General features: G+C 46.3%; 1 protein-coding gene across 1 annotated transcript in view; it reads left to right on the forward strand.

The window, feature by feature from the left end:
* The first annotated feature begins 11,650 nt into the window (after positions 1-11,650).
* Positions 11,651-22,828, forward strand: part of RAB3GAP2 (RAB3 GTPase activating non-catalytic protein subunit 2) — a 91,313-nt gene continuing 80,135 nt past the window's right edge. Inside the window, exon 1 of the mRNA XM_075595576.1 lies at positions 11,651-11,992. Coding sequence (XP_075451691.1) covers positions 11,890-11,992 — 103 coding nt within the window. The 5' untranslated portion in view covers positions 11,651-11,889. The remainder of the gene's footprint in view (positions 11,993-22,828) is intronic.

Consider the following 22,828-nt stretch of genomic DNA (forward strand, 5'->3'; position numbering starts at 1 on the left):
CACATCAGGCTTAAATAGGAGATTTTCTTCTACAACATAAACAAATCAGTCATATTCATAAAGCTGTACAAAAAATTGCAAGCTAAAAATGATCACATTTTGCAGTGTTAATGAAGCAAGTCACACAGTGTCTGGTTATGTATCATTTCATCAGTCGTCAGAAACTACCTACGCTCGCTCCAGTGACAGACAGACATTTATTTATAAAAAATGTTCTACCAGGAAGTAATACATTGAGTGTTACCTCTCGTTTTCAAGTATGTCCTGGGCATAGAGTTACAGTATGATGACAATACATGGTTACCTTAAATGAACAGAGGCGAAACATTCAATTTACAGACATTTCAGGACAGTTAGAGAAAAATATGATTATGGGTGTATGTAAGAGTTACAGATAAGATTAAAATGTGAGACAGTCGAATTCTTGAAATTACTTATACTGGAGGTGTTTTGGGAGTGTCTGGCAGATTGCTCCAGTTGTGAGGTGCACAGTAAGAGAAGGAGGAGCGCCCGGATTCTTTGTTGAACCTTGGGACCATGAACAGTCTTTTGGAGTCAGATCTCAGATGATAAGTGCTGCGTGTGGTAAGGGTGAGAAGCTTGTTCAGATACTGTAGCCGGGGAGTTTGCCCAGAAAATATTTAAAGGCAAGACCAGAAAAATATATTTTGCACCTGGATTCAAGAGATAGCCAATCTAGTTCTTGGAGCATTTTGCAGTGATTGTCGGTGGCGAGTTGTCCCTCCTGTATTTAGTGGTCAGACAGAATTATTATTTGTGTGATTGCCGTTCAGTGCGTGTCCGGCAGATGGCAAAGTGAATGTCTTTGCCTATGGGGAACATTGGATCCTACAGTACATATATACTCAATGTCTGAAAACAGGTGTCTTTAAGGCCAGATAAAAAGTATAGAAATTACAGTAATCTATTGTTAAATGACATTGGTCACTCAAGACGTTATCAAATATAGGCATTTCACATTGTTTCACAAAACAGAATGTACTGTACATTATTTTACATTGCCTTGATTGCTTACTGTTGCATGGGACATACATGATGTCAACTCCTCGTAGTCGACCCAAATGCAGTTTCGCATACATGATATTTTCTGCAGTTAAAGCTGGGACAGATAAGAAGGCAACTATATCTGAATCCGTTTTTTATATAACCCAGACAGAAGATAATTTCAGCAATATATTGGCAAGCTCAGGATCCTTAGTAGCCAATAGGCTGGGAGAGCTAATGCACCTGAAGATTTTATTGGAAACAAGGGGGGAAAAAAGTCTGTGATCATGGTTGGTCGCTGACTACGGGGTCCCTTCCAAATGCTAAGATTACAGAAATCCAAAATAATACCAAATGTTGCCATAAAGTCAACTCCCAGAATAGTTCCTTCATGTGTTTTACATGTCGGTATTTGTCCCTCAAACACTTTTTTTCAGCAATCTGCACTTGCATTTTCTCTGGAAGATGTGATTGTAATTGTGGCACCGCCGCCTTCCATTAAGGATACAACTGTAACGTGTGCTCACCACAAACTGAACTAGACCGCAGGGCCGAGGTGGATGTGTATAACCGCCGCCCTATAACCATGGGGCCAGGTCCGGATTGCAGAGTCAGGGTCATGTAGCCAGGTCAGGGTCGGAGAGTTTGAGTTGGTTGTGGTACTTGCCGTAGTCTGGGGTTGGAGAGAGAAGTGTAGTCATAATCCGTGGTCGAGGAGAGAGCGGGAGTCTAGAAGTAAGCCGAGGTGTAGGGATACAGAAGAGAGAAGTCCAGGTACAAGCAGGGGTCACAACGAAGATCAGGCAAGGCACAGGCAACAGACAATACCCAGAATGAAGCAAGTACGGTTCATAAACAATAATGTATGCTCAGCAACAAGCAGAGGGCTGACTGGGTATAAAAAGGAACAAGAACCAATAGGAAGGCAGCAGGATCAGTGATGTCACACGTAAGCTGAGAGGCGATAGGAGGAAGCTAAATGGGCATCAGGTGAGAGACAGCTGATTTCAGTCCTGACATTACGTGCATGCGCAGGGGGAGTGCGACGTGAGGCGACTGTGTCGCCAACGTGGTTGTTCGCCGTGGTGATGTCACGGAAGCGAGATTGCGTAATCTGCCTGTGACAGGGGGAGGAAGGGGTCAAACTGATTTGCTATGCATTACTGTGTTTGCCCTGTCCCAGACGGTTTTGTCCCCCATTGGCAAGCCATTCCCTGCTTGCTATATTAAAAGTCAAAATGCATTGCTTGCCATACCCTCTAACCGACACATGATGGCGGTATAGAAGCCGGCATTTCAAGGAGAAATACTAATTCTAGAACGAAAGCACCCAGAAACCTGATTTTTGAGGTGCAAGTACAGTAAACCACCACATGCACATACATATAAAAATTACAGTTATAACACAAACAGAACATGTTTTAATAAAGTGTGTAAAAACTGCAGATCTTAAATGTAAGGCAAGATGAATGTTAGTAAGACGGAAATGAATTCCTAGGACATGCAGCTGTGAGATGGGTGAACGAGCTGGGGTATTTTTATGACTGAGCCTCAAAGGGGTCTAGCTGATTTAGCATCTCCCTGTCTAAAAGAGTGTCAGTCATGAAAAGACCCAGAGACCCATAATGTATACAAAACTGGCATACTGATGCACAACAGATGCCAGTCTATGGACACCTCTGGGTCAAAAATCAGACGCAGCGGCACCAAAGTATGGGTGCATCCCAGGTATGCGAAGTGACATGGGTGTCACCCTGATCCAGGCGCTTTGCATACGGGACAGCCTTTTTGACCGGTCTTATGAACTGTGGGCATCCTGGCTATTGCTGTTTTTTTTTGTTCCCACAAGGCGATTGGATCCACATGTTAAAGATAGCTTTGGCCAGTCTATAACCGTGGCTTCCCAGGTATCCCCAGTGTGATTCCTGAATTTTGATCCATGATGTAAAGATGCAAGACTTTGTTCCAGCACAGCGGCAACTGGTCCAGGAGAGATGGGGTTAATAACAACGTAACCACAGAACTTTTAAACCAAGGTTGCATTTCTGGCGCTTGCAAGCAAAGGACAATTTCTTTCGTTCCAAGGACAATTTATTTAGTTCCCTTATCCCAGTAAGTGTTGCTTTAAGTGTATTCTGCAGATGTCGTGTGTTTGTCTATTAAGGAAATAAATCACAACAGGTGTACCATTCTGTCTAGGTAAGTCAAGGTCAGTTACACTCATGGCAGCATCTGTGTTAATTAGCACATCAGTCTGATAGCCCCCAATCCGTCCACTAATTCGTGGTCTACTGTCCCTGTCCATGTCGGTTAATTTGGAAAGGCCAGAGGTCTGACACCGCTATTGTGAACTGTAAGGGTTAGACTTGGGGTTGTGAGCTGAGCCCTGAACCAGATCAATTGGATCAGATGTGTCCAGAGACATACCATCGGGCTTAATTAGTTTAGCCAATTCCCTCAGAAGTGGGGTGTAAAGGGATTCCCCTTTATCCTGCCTGTCCTTTCTGTGTCTCCTGTTTCTTTTTCATGTTCTCTTTGTTCTCGTCATCTCGCCTCGGTTGTCTGCAGTCACGTCTAAAATGGCCTATCCTGTCACAAGTGTAACACTTGATATTTGCTTTGTTAAAGCGGTCCCCTTTATTACGGGCTACTGCTGATTTTCTTTTTTATATTTGCCAGGTGGGGTATCCAGTTCACAAACATGTATCCAGTCCTGTAAGACTGTGAGGAATTGTTCATAGCTGCTACAGGACTTAAGAGTAGAACGTATGCTCCACTCCAAAAATGGCATGCGAGCAACAGCTGAGGATAAAAACCAGGATCATTCATTGTAAGATCGCTCTGGCTGTGAACAACCAGGTGGTAGAGATCATAATACCGGATCATAAATTCTGCGGAGAGTCTGTTGTATTCATTTTCATGGATTCTAAAGTAGTTAGATCAACTCTCCTTCCTCCTCTCAAAATTCTTTTTATCTCTTCCAATCTTTCACATTTGCTGCGCCCAACCTGAATTGTTATTCGGTCAGCTAAGACTGACCATCCCACTGGACTTTTTAACTGGGAAGATAAAGGTCAGTGAGATACAAGCTTTTAACAGCTTACACTTAACCTTTGCACTCAAATCATATTGTTCACAGATTCAAAATACTGCACGGAGCTGTGAAAATGCCAAAGTAGTCAAAAATGCCCAATAACAGCTTCAACTGTGTGATGTCTCTAAGTGACATACATCTATTCTCCACTTTTCTGTCACTCCGATATTTGGTCTTCACTGTCAGACCCACTCCCCCCACTGTCCCAATTTTCTCGATGACCTGAGTCAGGTTGTCCAGCCATAGCTACAGTGTGTAAGAATGGTGGACGTATCCCTTTAATGTGTGCGTCCTTGGGTGTTAAACGCTGAACAGGGGCACAGGGTAAAAGAGGAGCAGAGGGTGTAAGAGGATGAGGTGCAACAGATATGAGAGAGGTATTGTCATGATAATGTCATGAGATATTATGTATTTTGGTCAATCTGGTGCTCCAGGCGTTAATGAGCTACAGTTAAAAAACAATATATATTGGATTGATGACAGGCCCAGGCTTGTCATGGGTGGATGCTGGGTTTCAAAGTTAGCTTAATTGGGGGTGTCTATCCTGTATGGCCCACTAAATATGCCAGATGGGTTGCTTGTTGCTGATAGTCTAGAGATAAGGGCAGAGGTGAGAATAAAATATAGCCCCTGACAACTTTCTATAAACATGGTCTTTTTAGAGCTAGCAATTCAAAGCATTCTCTGTAGGGGGTTTATGGGTGGCCAGGGAGTGTGGCTAAAAAAAGTATCAAACCAAGAGTGATTTTATTAAAAATGAGAATATCATGTGACGTCATCTGCTGAATATGCTAAGAATTACATGTGTGTATCTGTTGCACCGAGTCGCACATAATGATTACAGACACATCAGGTCTAGCAGGTACTAAGAGACAGGTATCTATTTGCCGCTCAAATTTAAGATTAAGACAGTCATATTTAATCTTGCTGCGTCTGCCATGAGCGCCTGCATGTATTAATTTGACTCCCGTGTTTATAAGTATTAGTTAAGGAAAGTTATGAGTGCATTTAGATATTGAGACAAGATTCAAATGTCGTTTGTAAAGGTTATTTTTTTACTCTGTCATAAAACTGTCAATCTAACAGCTGATTTAAGACGGGGTGGGCTTAAGTTCTTTTCCACGAGGAAAGAATGTATTTAAGTCTGAGCAACGATTATGAAAAAATCAGATTTCAATGGAGGTGCGTTTGGACTAACCGCTTGAATCTTATCTCCTACACCAGTGACCTCTCTGGGAGAAAATATGACATATCGTAATGTATAAGTTTTCTTTTATGTTATATGCTTTTTATTTTAAGAAACTGTTCTGTATTTTATTGTAATTATATGTTCTTGTAATATTTTTTTCTTTAATCCAAGCACTGTATTTTTATATATATTAAAACATTTAATAAGTAATGCTTTGGGCTCTGAATGAACTGTTTGTCACGCAGCGCTCACCCCAAACAAGGCAGGACCGCAGGGCCGAGGTGGGGATTAGATAAACACCAACCCACAGCCGCGTGGGCACGTCTGGAGTGTAGATTGGTCGAGGTAGCTGGGTCGGGGTAAGAGAGGTACGGATAGTCAAGATACTTGCTGGGGTCTGGGTTGGAGAGGTACGGATCGTTGCAGGTACTATTAGCTGAGGTCAGGATTGGAGAGATGAGAAGCCGTGGTACGTATGCTGAGGTCTGGGTTGGAGAGGTGCGGATCGTCGATGGTAGCTGGGGTCAGGAGTACAGAAGAGCGGAGTCCAGGGAAAAGCCGGGTCAGGAACAGAGATCTAGGAACAAGAGCACTAGGCAAGACGACAGGGACAAGGAGTGGTGAACACTTTGAATGACAAAGGTTTATGCTTAGCCGACAAGCCAGTGGGCATATAACAGGGAGAAGAGCCAATGCGTGTGGAGCAGAGCGGAGGCGCGCCATCAGTGCGGGCTGTGGTTGGTTGCAGTCATGCAGGAGACAGGTGAGAGCTGTATAGCAGCGCGGGTTGACGCGGAGCAGGAGCTTGTTGAGCGCGCGTCACACCGACAGCACCCCCGCGCGGGCGCAACCTAGGGGCGGGACCAGGAGGCCCTGTATGTCTGCGCGTGACGCACACGCACCTGTAGTGCGGCGGATGGAGGAGGACGGACCCGATAATACACTGCAGGGAGAAGGGGCAGCGGAGACCCCGATCACAGGGCGAGGCGGGCAGGAGGCGCGCCGAGGGTGGCGAGTTTCATGGATCCTCACACTGTTGCATGCTCTGGAGAGAGTATTTACATTTTCGGACACATTTTCCTACAAAGAATTTTTGGTGTGTTAAAAGTGCATAGTTTTTATCTATAATAAACAGGGACCGGCGGCCCTGGCAAATATTAATTTTTCATCTTATTTGCATACCCAGGTGGTGGCAGTGTATAGATATGATTGCAATAGAGTAAAGGGCTTAATATTAACTAATTGGAGGTACCTTTGGGGAGGAGAAAGGTGCATTGGCTAGAGTAGTCGTGTGTATTAACCCTGCTTGCATATCTAAGTCACGTGCTCACTTGTGTGCTGTTTGTGACGGTGGTATATTGGGACAGATTTAGGGGAGATGTTAACTCATTTGAGGGACCTTTTGCGAAGGTGAAGAGTGGTGCAGCTTGCGAGTTGTGCATTAGCCCATGTCCTGTAGAGGAGATATTGTCAATTTGAGGGACATCTGCGAAGGTAAAAAGTGGGAGCACTTGCAAGTGCGAGTATTAACCCTTGTCCCATATGCCGGTCGCGTGCTTACAAGGGTGGAATACATGAGAGGTATTATGTCTGATCCAAACTTGTCTCTCTCTCTGTAAGCTGCAAAGTTAAGGTAGAAACCATCTGCTCCCCTAAATCATACTTAGCCTGGCAAACGTCCAAAGCTTCCTGAAGCTCCTGTCTGTCCTCACACAATGCCTCAATTTCACACTCCATATTTTCACAATTAGAGTTAGAATTGTGTGTGCAATCTACGATCCCTTGATGCAGGGGGTTCTTCTGCCCCCTACCCACAAAGTCTAAACTTCTTCATGCCACTGGTCCCTCAGGTGTTCCTGGAAGTTGCCTTTCCAAGATCGCGTCGAAGTCAACAATGTAAAAAGGTGAGGCTGACACGGAGGTGTGTTCAAAGAGTAGAAATCGTTATTTATGAGCGCAGCATCAATACGAGTAAAATAGCCAGCTCTGTCCTTTGTGTGCAGGACAAAGCAATCAATAGTACTCTTCTCTGATCAAGACAAAGGAATCTTATTCTGGGCTTATACTTATATCTTAGAAAAGCGGTCACACTAATCATTCTTACTACTTGCATTCTTTCTGCGCAAGCTCCAAATACCCCCCTTCTTCCATAACCGTATTTCCTTTGTTTTGTGTTATCTGTTGCTGGGCCTAGCTCTGTGGGATCAATGGTTTAAGTCTTGCTGTCCTGTGTCAGGAATTCCAAGGTTGGCTTTTTCATATTGCCTTGTCTCCTTGTGACATTAACGCATTACTTGCTGGATCCCACTGGCCAAGTCTTAAACATTCTATCTGCTTATAAACAAACACAGTCTCTCTCCTTACCCAGAATCCTCTGAGGGTAAAGTCCATGGGTGTTTCAGGTCCAAAACTTCCTTACAAGTAGTAGTGTAGGTAAATCATTAATGAAGACTGAAAAGAGTGGCGGCCCCATAACAGAGCCTTGCAGGACCCCACAAGTATATGAGGAGTCACCAGGTGCACCAACATGGACACTTCTCGAAGTTAGCTTCTTTTTGAACTGGTAATTGTCTGCACCTGGTGTAGGCCTATAAATGTTAAACAGAGTGACCAGTCCTTTGTCTGAGCAAGGTATCTCTTGCCTTGTGTTCCTGGACCCTCTCCGTATCCTGTTACGCTTTGCCTTGCTGAACCTCCTCTGGAACTTGGACCCCATTTCCCACTCTCTTGCCCTGACCTTGGAAGCGTAACCCCATCTATGCTGCTGCACCTTGCCCAGAATGTGGAACCATGACCCTGACTACGCTGGTGCACCCTGTCCATGATCCTGGAACCTGACTATTTTTTTTTGTCTAGGCACCAGATCTCAGGTCACAGGTCAGTGCTATACTCTCTATCTACAGTATGTCCTGCGGGTCCATCTCCTGGACTGCAGTTAGCAATGTTACAATGTGACATCCATTAATATTTACCCTTTACTCTGTTGCAATAAAACCCGCTGCCACTACCCAAGAAATATGAAAATAAAATATGTTTCTATTTGCCAGGGTCTAATGTCCCTGTGTATTAAAGAAAAACTATGCACTTAATACACACATCTGTTGTAGAAACATGTCAGAAAATGTGCTTTACTCTCTACAAAGTGTGCAAGCAGTTCATTCAAAGTCCAAAGCATCACTTATTAAAGGTTTGTTAAAAAATATATAAATATAGGAGACTTCCGGTGACGTCGAGGAGCATGGTCGGGTATAAGAGGAGCTCCTGCAACCCTCGCACACAACCCGCCAGAACGAGCAATTACCACCACAAAAAATTTCATCCAACTCAACCAAAAGTGCCCAAAAAGAGGAGACAATGCCTACCAGGCCAAAAGGAAACCAGGGCCAGGGGGTTACTAAGTACTTTGCCCCCAAGCAACACCCGCTGGAGCGGCGACTCCCAAGATGGCGCAGAGGAAGCAACGCACGCAATACACATGGAGGCAGCAGCCGAACCAGAAACCTTAGAGTTGCAGGAACTCGACCAAAATAGACAGTATTTTGAGTCCCTTTTTCACAAAACGAGAAGGGGATTCCAAGAAGACCCTGTGTCTTTTTGCCTTGGTCTCAGGGTGCTGGAATTCGTGCAGGGCTGGTAAGCAATAAGAGAAGGGTGCCAGGAACTTTTCTTTAACTTTATTTAGAGGAACACATACACATTTCTTCATTAGGGGTGCTCATGCAACATCCCCCCAAAGAGGCACATCTCTGGCACTCTGTCACAGTATATAGCATTCCATGGCTTGGATTAGTATTTCAAAACCAGGGTTTCTCAGCACCCAGGATTTCCCCAAGCAGGGCAGTTGCTAGGAGGCTGGACAGTTGCTAGGAGGCTTGGCTGTTTCCTTCACCCCAATTGGCTGCTGCTGGTTAATGCAGCTAAATCAGGAGGTGGTGTCGTGTGTGTGTGTGTGTGTGTGTGTGTGTGTGTGTGTGTGTGTGTGTGTGTGTGTGTGTGTGTGTGTGTGTGTGTGTGCGCGCGCGCTGTGCTGTGCTGTGCTTCAGCAGCTGAGCACTTTGATTAGGGGTGCCGAGAGAGAAAAAAGTTGAAAACCACTGGCTTAGATGATGGCAGTTTACATGAGTGCAAGCATTATAGGGATTACTCTCTCCTTTTTTCCAGTTCACACCTCCACCAGGATGCCTTGGCAGGGTGCCCCTTTACACCCTATTACTTGCTGGCAGAATAAAGGCGATTCTTACCCCCTAGTAATTCTACGGTGACACTCCATGGCCCTTACTAAAGGTAATGTGGAGCATTATATATATTAAAACATTTAATAAGTAATGCTTTGGGCTCCGAATGAACTGTTTGTCACGCAGCGCTCACCACAAACAAGGCGGGACCGCAGGTTTTTGTTTTACTCTGTCATAAAACTGTCAATCTAACAGTACCTATGGAGTACCTGTCCATACCCTCTTGTGGGTGGAACACGCTCAGGGCCATATAAAAGGGGTCGTAATACTAAAATGTAGTTACAGACTAACAGGACTTGCATTCTGTACACAGATATTACTTTCTCCTGGGATCTGAAGTAGAATGTTCCAGCCCCACTATATATATATATATATATATATAACATCACTAGTCACTATGACTACTAGGGGAGGGATATGGCATTATTTAATGACATCACTAGGCACCTTCTAGGAGGTGGGTGTGCTAGGGTTCTGCCTGGTCAACCCATCTGATGAATGGAGGTGATGCACTTGGCTATACCTGCAGTTAACCCTCTAGACCCTGAAAGTAGTATTCCACCAGGGTGTCGTGACATACATACGTACGTACGCACGCACGCACGCACACACACATACAGCACCTGTTCCCCCCCTTCACAAGGAAAATTTGGCCACTACATTGGTTATTCTCTGGTGCTGTAGCTCACCTGCGGTCTGAGTTGCTCCACGGATGTTGTGTGGGAGCAGCAACAGGGCAGGCTTTTCCTCCTAGGGTGCAGCACCTCCATCCCATGAGGATCCTGCTAGAAGCAGGATGGTCCCCACAGGCAATTCTCCTATACAATGACCACACATTATTGCTGGTACAACGGCATGTTTATTTGGCACACAGCATGGCATCCTCCAATTCTGCCTGGAGCCGACCCCAGGGTCTTGAGGCCCCAAGAGTCCCTCTTCAGCTCCTTTACCCTCTTGCAGGGGAAAGGGTATCACACCATACCACACAGCTCAGCTCAGCCCTATTCATTTTGGTGGAGTGTCAGCTTTTATACCCGGTGGGGAAGGGCTTGTAACCCCGCCCCATAACAGGGCAGGTCCAGGTACTGACAGGCATCACACCATATACATGTGACCCAGCCAGTACCCTCCCCAGGTATCTATGACACTCCAACTGACAGTTTACGCCTGCCCCTGGATATGGCAACATAGTACCCATCCAGGCTGCAACTGCAGGCTAGGCCCTGCACAGGATTTTAACCCCAACAGGACTTATAGTGTTGAGGCCAGTGAAAGGCTATAGCCAGGGGCAGAAGGCTACACATACATACATATGTAGCGCTGCTTCCCCCCTGCCCTGGGAGATCTTGCTATTGCTACAGGTGTCATGGTGCTAAATACCTGTGAGGGTCTGCGATGGTATGGGGAAACAGGACAGGCTTTTGGTGATCCTTCAGGCTCTTCTCATGGTGTCATTGCCTCCAGTCATAGCAGGCTCCAGGTGTTCTGGAGACAGTCCCCACCATGAGTTCTTTAGCATACCTCTACCCAATAGACTGTTACTTAGGCAGAGGTATATAAAACAGGATCCTTTATTAAGACAGCCACTGCAGTTGTCATTACAGCGTATGCATGGGTTTTCAGGATCAGTCCCAGGCCTCTGGATGGTACCGGCCCTCTTGCAATCTTGAAGCCTTGCAACCTGATAAGTCTCCTAACCTCAACACCTTAAGGGCTAAGAGCATGTCTCCTCCTTGCCAGTAGGGACTCAGCTCCACTCCTCCTCAGACCAGACTCACCACTAGACTGCCTATAATTGAGGACACTTCCTCCCTAAGGCACAGAGGGGGAGGGCAGAGAGTCTGCATTATGATTGGCTGCACACAGACTCAGTTCACCTCCAGGAAGCAGCAAGAGGGGGGTAAACCCCACAGGACAGCCTGCCTCTAACTACTGGGACTTACATGACAGGAGGCAGAAAGTATAGTCTGGACCAGCCATGGCTACACATACATACAGTACATACTGATATAAACATATATTTTTTTCCCCTCTAGATGGCACTGTTGGGATGTTATGATGAATGTAATGTTACCTTTCTCTGGTGGTTTTTTGGCCTGAGGGACGCTCCGTAGCTGGGTTGAGACACCATTAGGTGATGTCACTGAACATATGGGTGTTGACTCCATATTGTGTGTTGTGTACAGTATTTACCTTCTGACTGTATCACAATGCCTGACACCGGGCTCGCTGCAGCCTGAAACGTTGCGTGTCCAGATGCTTTTCACAATAAATCTGTAAAGATTTCCTCTCCTTTCTCTGGGAGCGTTTCTTGCAGCAGGAATTGGGAGTCCCAGGGGCTGCCGCTTCTCTCCCACGTACTGGACATGGCCTGCACCCTGCTGGAGTTCTGCCGCTTCCAGGACGTCAGGCCGGTCCGAGACTTTCTGTTCCCGCAGCTCCGGGAGGAGACGGGCAAGAAGAACCCCGGTGAGTGCGGGGAGGGGGCGTGCGAAGCCTGTATCCTACAGGGATGGAAATAAACACATTCATATATACATACAGTATGTGTATTCATACTAGCCTGCATCTACGTATGTGTGTATGTGTGAGTATATATATATATATATATATATATATATATATATATATATCTATCTCTCTCACATACATTTTAAGTTATGGTGGGTGAAATCCCTTACTGCAGTGGGAGCACTGTGTGCTGGGTGATAATGGTTGAAAGGCAGGGTTGCAGACCTGTCTAAGACATGTGAATGTGCTCACAAGTGATATTCTTTATTGGCTATAATATATATATATATATATGTGTGTGTGTGTGTGTATATATATATATATAATATATATATGAAGAAGGTGCATTCTGGACCCAATAAACCACTTTTATGTGATTTACTCTTGTGCTGTGCCTGTATATTGGATCTCTAGGGCTCCTCACAGACAATATATGTGTGTTTGTGTATGTGTGTGTGTGTGTGTATATATATGTATATGTAGAGGTAGAGGTATCAGTACCGTGCTAGCCGAGCTTCAATAATCAAAAAATAAATAGACGATACCGTTCTGTGGCTAACGAAATGCTTTTATTTGAGCGAACTTTCGAGATACACTGATCTCTTCTTCCGGCGATGGTACAATGAATGAAGCAAGCAAAGGGTTTACTTAAAAACAGTGTCTCTTGGAATGTTATCTGTGCTTGTCTCACCCCCCACCCCCATGTGTGGAACTGATTTGTGGCTAGAGGTGTTAAATGGTTCCTGAAAGTTAGTGATGTAAGGGTGTGTGTGTGTATCTGTGTGAATATAAATGAATGGAGAGCCCACAGTGTATACAGTGCTTTACAACAGGTGTGTGTGGAGTGGGAGTTAATATAAATGGTGTGGAAATGTGACAGATTGTAGCAAAACTAAAAGTGTGTGTAGATACTGTGTGGTCCCTATTGGTGTATAGGGATGGAAATATAAATAAATATATATATATATATATATATATATATATAATCAAAAAATAAATAGATGATACCGTTCTGTGGCTAACGAAATGCTTTTATTTGTGCGAGCTTTCGAGATACACTGATCTCTTCTTCCGGCGATGTTACAATGAATGAAGCAAGCAAAAGCTATACTATAAACAGTGTCTATTGAAATGTTATCTGTGCTGGTCCTTCCCCCGGTGTGGATGTGTTTTATGACTGGAGGTGTCAAAAGGTTCCTGAAAGCAAGTGATGAAACAGTGTGTATGTGTATCAGTGTGAATTAACATGAATGGAGAGCCCACAGTATATACAGTGCTTTACAAAAGGTGTGTGTGGAGTGGGAGCGGATATAAATGGTGTGGGTGGGTGTGGAAATGTGAGAGTTAGTAGCATAACTAAAAGTGTGTGTGGATAGTATGTGGGCCCTATTGGTGTATAGCGATGGAAAAACAAGGAGTATAAGTATGTGTGAGAGACAGCTGTGTGTGCATACATATAGCACAGTATGTACAGACATGGCCTATAGCGCTCATGGGAAGAGAGTTCACTTGTGTCAGTAATGACTCATAAAATTTCGATCTCTGTTAGGCCACTGCTTAGCCTGCTTAGCCTAAAGTGTGTGTGTATATATATATATATATATATATATATATTACGAGAAAAAGATCCGCAGCACTTTCTGGTAGGTATCAAATGTAAAAAAAAGTTTATTTAATCAATCAAACAATAGGGGTGTAGTACGGGATAAATGGAGCAACACTTCCTTTATCAAGCCCCTACCTAAAGGACCGGGAGGTCCGAAACGTTGCTCCATTTTTCCTGTACTACACCCCTGATGCTTGATTGCTTGAAATAACCCTTTTTTACATTTGATACCTACCTATCATTGTCGCTGGCACCCTGCTCCTAAAGATACGTTATTTGTCCTACTCTTGCCCGATTAGAGTGCCCTGAACATCTTTGTGTTATATATAAAAATAAATTGTAATTATGCACACAGTGACACGTACAACATACATAGGGATGTATAGTCATACATAAAGTGATATATATATTTCTACATAAAGTAATTTGTGTACAGTAACATGCATAAGCATTTACACACAGGAGTTATTCATTCAACTGCGTAGTCCTGATCGGGACCAGTGGTTGTTATCTTCCATCAATTTCTATGTTGTGTATATGCGAATAGATATATATAGTGATCTATCACCATGCTACAGTATGTGTACAGTGATATACACACAGTGGTTTATGAAGACACTTGAACAGTGACCTGTGTACCCCATGACATACTGTAACATACAGACTGCTCTCATGTGATGTGGCATGTACAATATTGTACACACAAGTACAGTGCATAGTATACTTGTAATATTTCGGAAGCTCTGCACACCATCATTTAATTTGTGAAATTATATGTTGGCCCATTTCAGATTATTACAACCTACAGCAAATATATACAGACACCGGGATATATACATTTACATGCAGTGATGGGCACAAATGCAAAAATAAACACATGCTTTGACTTGCACTTTTACCGACAGACTGGGCACAGCATTAATGCAGGCAGAGAAGTGGTATTCAAGGAAGCCCATTATTAACTTGGGGACATGCAGAGATATACACGTACTTGCATAACAAATACTTCTGTGTAAAACAGGCACAGTCTCTCAGTGGCACAAAGACACAATCTAATGAAAAACCCACCTGTATGCACAGACATACATACACACTATGAGGTTTGTTTCCATCTTTTTTCTCCCCTGTGTCTCCCCCTTGGTTACATATATTTTTTCTGTGTACTTTATTTTTAGTATATAAGTTTATTGTAATTTATATTTTTCTTCTGTTTCTACCAGTTTTTCTTGATTTTGAATATTAGTTTAGAAGTTTAGTATTTAGCTTTTCTTCTTTCTTATTTTCTGGTAGTTAGGATTACAGTATTAAGGGGTGTCTGTTCTTTTTTTTAGCTGATTTGTATCTTTCCATTTATTTATTGGATATTTACTGAGATGTTTTTTGGCTCATTAGTTAAGTTTTTTACTTGGCATGTGTTGATATACTGTATACTCAGATCGTTTCTTGCTTGTTATTTTTTGTTAGGTTACCATTAGTTTTTATGTTGGTGTGTTTCACTGCTTCTTATTAAAATCTTTGACGCATTTTCACTGCTGACTCATGGTTCCAGGTTTTTTGTTTTCTTTTTTGATTTAGTTATTACAGGCTTATTGTGAGTGCTTAATATAGGGATCGTGTCAGTCTTTTTTGTGTGTTTTCATACACACAAGTGTGCACTGGGTCTGCAAATATCCGCTGACCATACTGAACTCGCATATGAAAATCGATTGATCAAATATCCTGTCTGCACACTTACACACACCTAACTTTAACCAGTTCACTCATCGTATCAGCGCAGGCACTCGTTCGCACCCCCTCCCATCATATCCACGCAGGCACTCATTCGCACCCCCTCCCATCATATCCACGCAGGCACTCATTCGCACCCCCCTCCCATCATATCCACGCAGGCACTCATTCGCACCCCCTCCCATCATATCCACGCAGGCACTCGTTCGCACCCCCTCCCATCATATCCACGCAGGCACTCATTCACACCCACTCCCATCATATCCACGCAGGCACTCATTCGCACCCCCTCCCATCATATCCACGCAGGCACTCATTCGCACCCCCTCCCATCATATCCACGCAGGCACTCGTTCACACCCCCTCCCATCATATCCACGCAGGCACTCGTTCACACCCCCTCCCATCATATCCACGCAGGCACTCGTTCACACCCCCTCCCATCATATCCACGCAGGCACTCATTCGCACCCCCTCCCATCATATCCACGCAGGCACTCGTTCACACCCCCTCCCATCATATCCACGCAGGCACTCGTTCACACCCCCTCCCATCATATCCACGCAGGCACTCATTCGCACCCCCTCCCATCATATCCACGCAGGCACTCATTCACACCCCCTCCCATCATATCCACGCAGGCACTCATTCGCACCCCCTCCCATCATATCCACGCAGGCACTCATTCGCACCCCCTCCCATCATATCCACGCAGGCACTCATTCGCACCCCCTCCCATCATATCCACGCAGGCACTCGTTCACACCCCCTCCCATCATATCCACGCAGGCACTCGTTCACACCCCCTCCCATCATATCCACGCAGGCACTCGTTCACACCCCCTCCCATCATATCCACGCAGGCACTCATTCTCACCCCCTCCCATCATATCCACGCAGGCACTCGTTCACACCCCCTCCCATCATATCCACGCAGGCACTCGTTCACACCCCCTCCCATCATATCCACGCAGGCACTCATTCGCACCCCCTCCCATCATATCCACGCAGGCACTCATTCGCACCCCCTCCCATCATATCCACACGGGCACTCATTCGCACACCCCTCCCATCATATCCACGCAGGCACTCATTCGCACCCCCTCCCATCATATCCACACGGGCACTCATTCGCACACCCCTCCCATTATATCCACGCAGGCACTCATTCGCACCCCCTCCCATCATATCCACGCAGGCACTCATTCTCACCCCCTCCCATCATATCCACGCAGGCACTCATTCGCACCCCCTCCCATCATATCCACGCAGGCACTCATTCGCACCCCCTCCCATCATATCCACGCAGGCACTCATTCGCACCCCCTCCCATCATATCCACGCAGGCACTCATTCGCACCCCCTCCCATCATATCCACGCAGGCACTCATTCGCACCCCCTCCCATCATATCCACACGGGCACTCATTCGCACCCCCTCCCATCATATCCACGCAGGCACTCATTCGCACCCCCTCCCATCATATCCACACGGGCACTCATTCGCACACCCCTCCCATCATATCCACGCAGGCACTCATTCGCCCCCCTTCCCATCATATCCACGCAGGCACTCATTCGCACCCCCTCCCATCATATCCACGGAGTCACTCATTCGCACCCCCTCCCATCATATCCACGCAGGCACTCATTCGCACCCCCTCCCATCATATCCACACGGGCACTCATTCGCACCCCCTCCCATCATATCCACGCAGGCACTCATTCGCACCCCCTCCCATCTTATCCACGCAGGCCCTCATTCGCACCCCCTCCCATCATATCCACGCAGGCACTCGTTCGCACCCCCCCCCCATCATATCCACGCAGGCACTCATTCGCACCCCTTCCCATCATATCCACGCAGGCACTCATTCGCACCCCCTCCCATCATATCCACACGGGCACTCATTCGCACACCCCTCCCATCATATCCACGCAGGCACTCGTTCGCACCCCCTCCCATCATATCCACGCAGGCACTCATTCACACCCCCTCCCATCATATCCACGCAGGCACTCATTCGCACCCCCTCCCATCATATCCACGCAGGCACTCGTTCGCACCCCCTCCCATCATATCCACGCAGGCACTCGTTCGCACCCCCCCCATCATATCCACGCAGGCACTCATTCGCACCCCCCCTCCCATCATATCCACGCAGGCACTCATTCGCACCCCCCCCCCCCTCCCATCATATCCATGCAGGCACTCATTCGCACCCCCCCCCCCCCTCCCATCATATCCACGCAGGCACTCATTCGCACCCCCTCCCATCATATCCACGCAGGCACTCATTCGCACCCCCTCCCATCATATCCACGGAGTCACTCATTCGCACCCCCTCCCATCATATCCACGCAGGCACTCATTCGCACCCCCCCCCCATCATATCCACGCAGGCACTCATTCGCACCCCCTCCCATCATATCCACGCAGGCACTCGTTCGCACCCCCTCCCATCATATCCACGCAGGCACTCATTCGCACCCCCCCCATCATATCCACGCAGGCACTCATTCGCACCCCCCCTCCCATCATATCCACGCAGGCACTCATTCGCACCCCCCCCCCTCCCATCATATCCATGCAGGCACTCATTCGCACCCCCCCCCCCCTCCCATCATATCCACGCAGGCACTCATTCGCACCCCCCCCCCCCCTCCCATCATATCCACGCAGGCACTCATTCGCACCCCCCCCCCCCCTCCCATCATATCCATGCAGGCACTCATTCGCACCCCCCCCCCCCCTCCCATCATATCCACGCAGGCACTCATTCGCACCCCCTCCCATCATATCCACGCAGGCACTCATTCGCACCCCCTCCCATCATATCCACGGAGTCACTCATTCGCACCCCCTCCCATCATATCCACGCAGGCACTCATTCGCACCCCCCCTCCCATCATATCCACGCAGGCACTCATTCGCACCCCCCCATCATATCCACGCAGGCACTCATTCGCACACCCCTCCCATCATATCCACGCAGGCACTCATTCGCACCCCCTCCCATCTTATCCACGCAGGCCCTCATTCGCACCCCCCCCCCTCCCATCATATCCACGTAGGCACTCATTCGCACGCACCCCCCCGCCATCATATCCACACAGGCACTTATTCGCGCCCCCCCCATATCAACGCAGGCACTTATTCCCCCCCATATCGTATCCGTGCAGGCACTTGCTCCCCCCCCCCATATCGTATCCACGCAGGCACTCATTCGCACCCCCTCCCATCATATCCACACAGACACTCATTCGCACCCCCTCCCATCATATCCACGCAGGCACTTATTCGCGCCCGTATCGTATCCGTGCAGGCACTTGCTGCCCCCCCCATATTGTATCCGCGCAGGCACTTACTCCCCCCCCCCCCTTTCGTATCCGCGCAGGCACTTACTCCCCCCCCCCTTTCGTATCCGCGTAGGTTCTTACTCGTGCCCCCCCATATTCTATCCAAGTAGGCACTTATTCGCACCCCACCCAATATAGTATCCGCACAGGCACTTATTCGCCCCCCCCATATCGTATCCACGTAGGCACGTATTGCCCCCCCCCATATCGTATCCAACAGGCACTTATTCCCCCCCATATCGTATCCACGTAGGCACTTATTCCCCCCCCCCCCCATATCGTATCCACGTAGGCAGTCATTCGCGCCCCCCACAGAAAGTGTCAAACTTAACCAGCCTGGAGTGCAATAGGTAGCTTCCTTTTCATAGGACCGCGTGCGTATGCGCTGGCAGCAGGACTATCCCTTACTGCAGCTGTCACTCACTGCCGGAGCCTCCAAACTAACGCCCCATAATGCCTTGTGTCTGCCTTCTGCCGTTTGACGCTTTTTAAGAGCAAGGCATTGTGGGGCTTGTTTGGAGGCTCCGGCGGTGAGTGACAGCTGTGTTAAGGGATCGTCCCGCTGCCTACGCATCCGCACGCCGTCGCACTGAAAAGAAGCTACATTTTCCTATAACCCCTGCTGGGTTTCCACTCCTCCCGGGAGAGGGGACGGGGGGATTTTTCCAATCCTGAATATTCATAAGTATACACCTCTCCCGTGTAATCCACTGTTATTAATATACAGCGTGTTACCTTCGTATTCTAATCACAGCTGCCAGTTCTTGCCCCTTTATTAGCACTTTATTTTAATTTACTGTGCCAAAACCCACATAATACCCTTTTCCGATCGCACAGATGGACAGTAACCGGACGTTTGACCGTTAAAGAAATGCACTCTTATGTTTTTATTAAATGACTAGCTGATATACCCGGATTGCAGGGGCGTGAAGGGCAGGAGGCGTGAAAGGCAGGGAGGGGCGGGGTTGACCGTTAAATAAATGCACTCTTTTATTAAATGATTCTGATAGCAGAAAAGAGGGTAGCGGTCTTAATGTGCTGTATTTTACCTGTATCAGGAGACACAGGTGTTTCTGTTCATTGTTTATATTTTATTACGGACGCACCTTTTTAAAGCGAGGGTTACGTCTTTTACACCAGCGGCCCACCTTTTTGATTTTGATACAGTTTCCAGTGTCATAAATGACAAAGGTTGCTGTGCATGAAGATTCCTTGCTGGTTCTTCTGACATCTTCTCCAGAAACAGCACAAACCTGTAAATCTGCCCCTTTTCTGTTCCGCACAGCAGCATGGAGGGAAGAGTAGTGAAAATGAGCAAGATCAGTATTACGTTTAAGCACTTCAGCTTCTGTATCTCCTACAGTAGGTCAAAAATAACCTGAAGTCACACGTGGCTGACTGACTCCTGCCTCCTGGAAATATTCATAGCATTGTATTTTATATTTCATTTTGCCTAGTTCCTCCACCTTGGTTTATAGCAGCAAGCCAGGTGTTTCCCCCCCACCCCCCACTGGATTAAAGCAGGGGATGTCCGAAGCTGAACCCCATTCATTTCAGCTCTGGGGACCCCCTGCCTCCGGAGATACTTACCTCTATAGTAGGTGCAGGTAGCTGCTCTGGCTCAGCTCTGTAGTTAATGTAATGGCGGAGTTTCCAACCTCCCGCGTCCTGCGGGCCAATAGGAAGCCGTGACATCATCCGGTTCGGCATCCAATTGGCCCGGGTGGCGTGGGAGCTATCAACTTTTAAACCCAGTTAGCTCAGCCGGAGCGGTTACCGGCACTCCCTACGGAGGTAAGTTTCTCCGGAAGCAGGGGGTCCCCAGAGCTGAAGCTAATGGGGTTTGGCTCCGGAGATCCCCTGCTTCAACTGTTAAAAAAAAAATGTAAATAGCCCGAATTGCTCCTTTTTAACATCTGGAGGAGGAAGTAATACAAAGGGTGTTTCCTACCTTCAATTACCAACCTCAGTATATTATTTCATTGCATTGATTGCACATTTAGGAAAGTATATTGTACTTATTTTAATTGTGGTTTTTTTGCACGAGAAGAACTTGTGAAATATTGCCCGTTTAATTACTTGATTACTTGTTCACAGTAAACGTTTGTGTTCTGCTCTTTGACGATGCCTGTGTGATACAGCCTTATTTTTCTGCCGTTCCATTATAATTCAGAGGTGACAGTGAGTCACTTCTCTCTAATTAGAGTGTTCGTGCCGGCCCCAGGATTAGTCACTGTGATATGGAGGCAGCGTTTTGTCACGCTGACCCTGGTGTGCTTAAAATCATCCTACGTGGATGACACCAGAACAGCTCTGGGGAGAAGACAAAAAAAGAACTGCAGTTTGACGCAGATTTCCTATAGTACACTAAAAATCTAAGTGTTAATCTTCAGGAAAAAGAGAAGCGCTGGGGAATTTATAGTGAAGAATTCATATGGATGGCTGCACAATAACCTTTTCTCTATTTTGTCAAGACGCTAAAGGGTTAATATTAAAGCGTTTTCAAGCGTTAATATCACACACATACCCTTTATTTAAAAGGCCCTATGTAAAGCCATTTGAGATCCATCAAGCCATCTCCCGAGGAAGTCGTCCAGTGCTACGAAAGGCGTAGAGAAGGCTCGCCACATAGTGTGGCGATATCAGCCCGCATGACACAAGTTGGCAGAGAGCGTACGTGATACCGATGTGGACGCTTCACGAGGAACGCCGAGACCGGCGTGGCTGGCGGTGAGATCGCTGAGACTCCGTCTCTCCCCGTCTACTCTGCTCAGAATTTAGTCTGAAATTGCTGTTTTTAATTCTTGGAGTGTGATTGCACATTCTGTACCGTTTTTAATATAAATGACCAAATAATTTGGGTTATCTGCACTATTGTACCCTTCATTCTTTCAATCCGAGATAACCTGAATCACTGGAAGAAAAGGGTTTAACCTGTTCTTTGCCGCGATGGATACATGCATGTTTAAAGGCTAGAAAATGTGAGTGCAAATCCTACATGAGATCACCCACCACATTCTTCTTGAAGATACAGTATTACACATTTTGTGTCCTTATATTTTCTTGTAGGTATATGACGGGCACAGATTTTAATCTGCAACCTTAAAGGTATAATGCAGTGCAGTCGTCCTCCTGCTTTTCAGGGGACAATCGATGCTGTGAACATAACAGGATTACTGATACTACTAACCTATAATTAGAGTGAATTAGGCCAACATTCACTAAACCGTGATGCTAGCTGCCGGTAACTGACATTCGCATCAATGGCAGTTAGCATCAGGATGCAATGCCCTGGTTTTTTTTGAGCTTTATGAATCTGGCCCATTGGCTCATATTTACTAAATGGTGCTATTCCATAACGCCCCTTCAAGCACCGGAAGGCATTGCATTCCATTGATCAGATTGGTGTTTTCCATCTCTAGAAGGTATCTAATGGAAAGCTTCGCTTGGATAAAATGCAGCATACAAATTATTGGCCATCTTTACCGGGGCAGAAACTGTGAGATTTCTAAAGCTTCCAGGTACCTCCATCTATAAAAAAAAACATTTGTTTGTTCCTTGGTGGGCATCGTAACCTCGAATAGATTTAAAGCTCTCCAGGACTAGTATGTATGTGTTCATTTGTACTGTACACTCAGCGCTAACTCATACTTATTTTCCATTGTACTCCACACATTTACCTTTTTTATTTATTTTATTTTTAAAGTTATGTTTTCTAATAGAAACAATTTTGGTTCCATTTTACATACGACTCAAATGATTTTGCTTTTTTTTCAATATCCCTGACATATTAGCTGTTTAGAATTTATAACAGGGGTGGGCAATACTGGCTCATCCGGCTCCATCGGTCGTTGACTGAGCCACCTGTGCTGAAGCAGGGATATCCTGCAAACCAGTTGGTGGCCCTTGAGAACTGGAGTTGCCCACCCCCGATATAAGCACATTGGATCTTTGACCTGGATCGCTCCAAATCTTCGTTCTTAAAAAAAAAAAAGAAAAAAAGTCAGGATTTCTCCAGCTAAGAAATCACAAAGTAAGTTTTTTCTTTTCACTATCATTTGACATTTTTTCTTTTTGTGTAATTCTTGGCTGAAGACCAT

The sequence above is a fragment of the Ascaphus truei genome, chromosome 4, assembly GCF_040206685.1.
Source record: "Ascaphus truei isolate aAscTru1 chromosome 4, aAscTru1.hap1, whole genome shotgun sequence".
Classification (NCBI taxonomy): domain Eukaryota; kingdom Metazoa; phylum Chordata; class Amphibia; order Anura; family Ascaphidae; genus Ascaphus; species Ascaphus truei.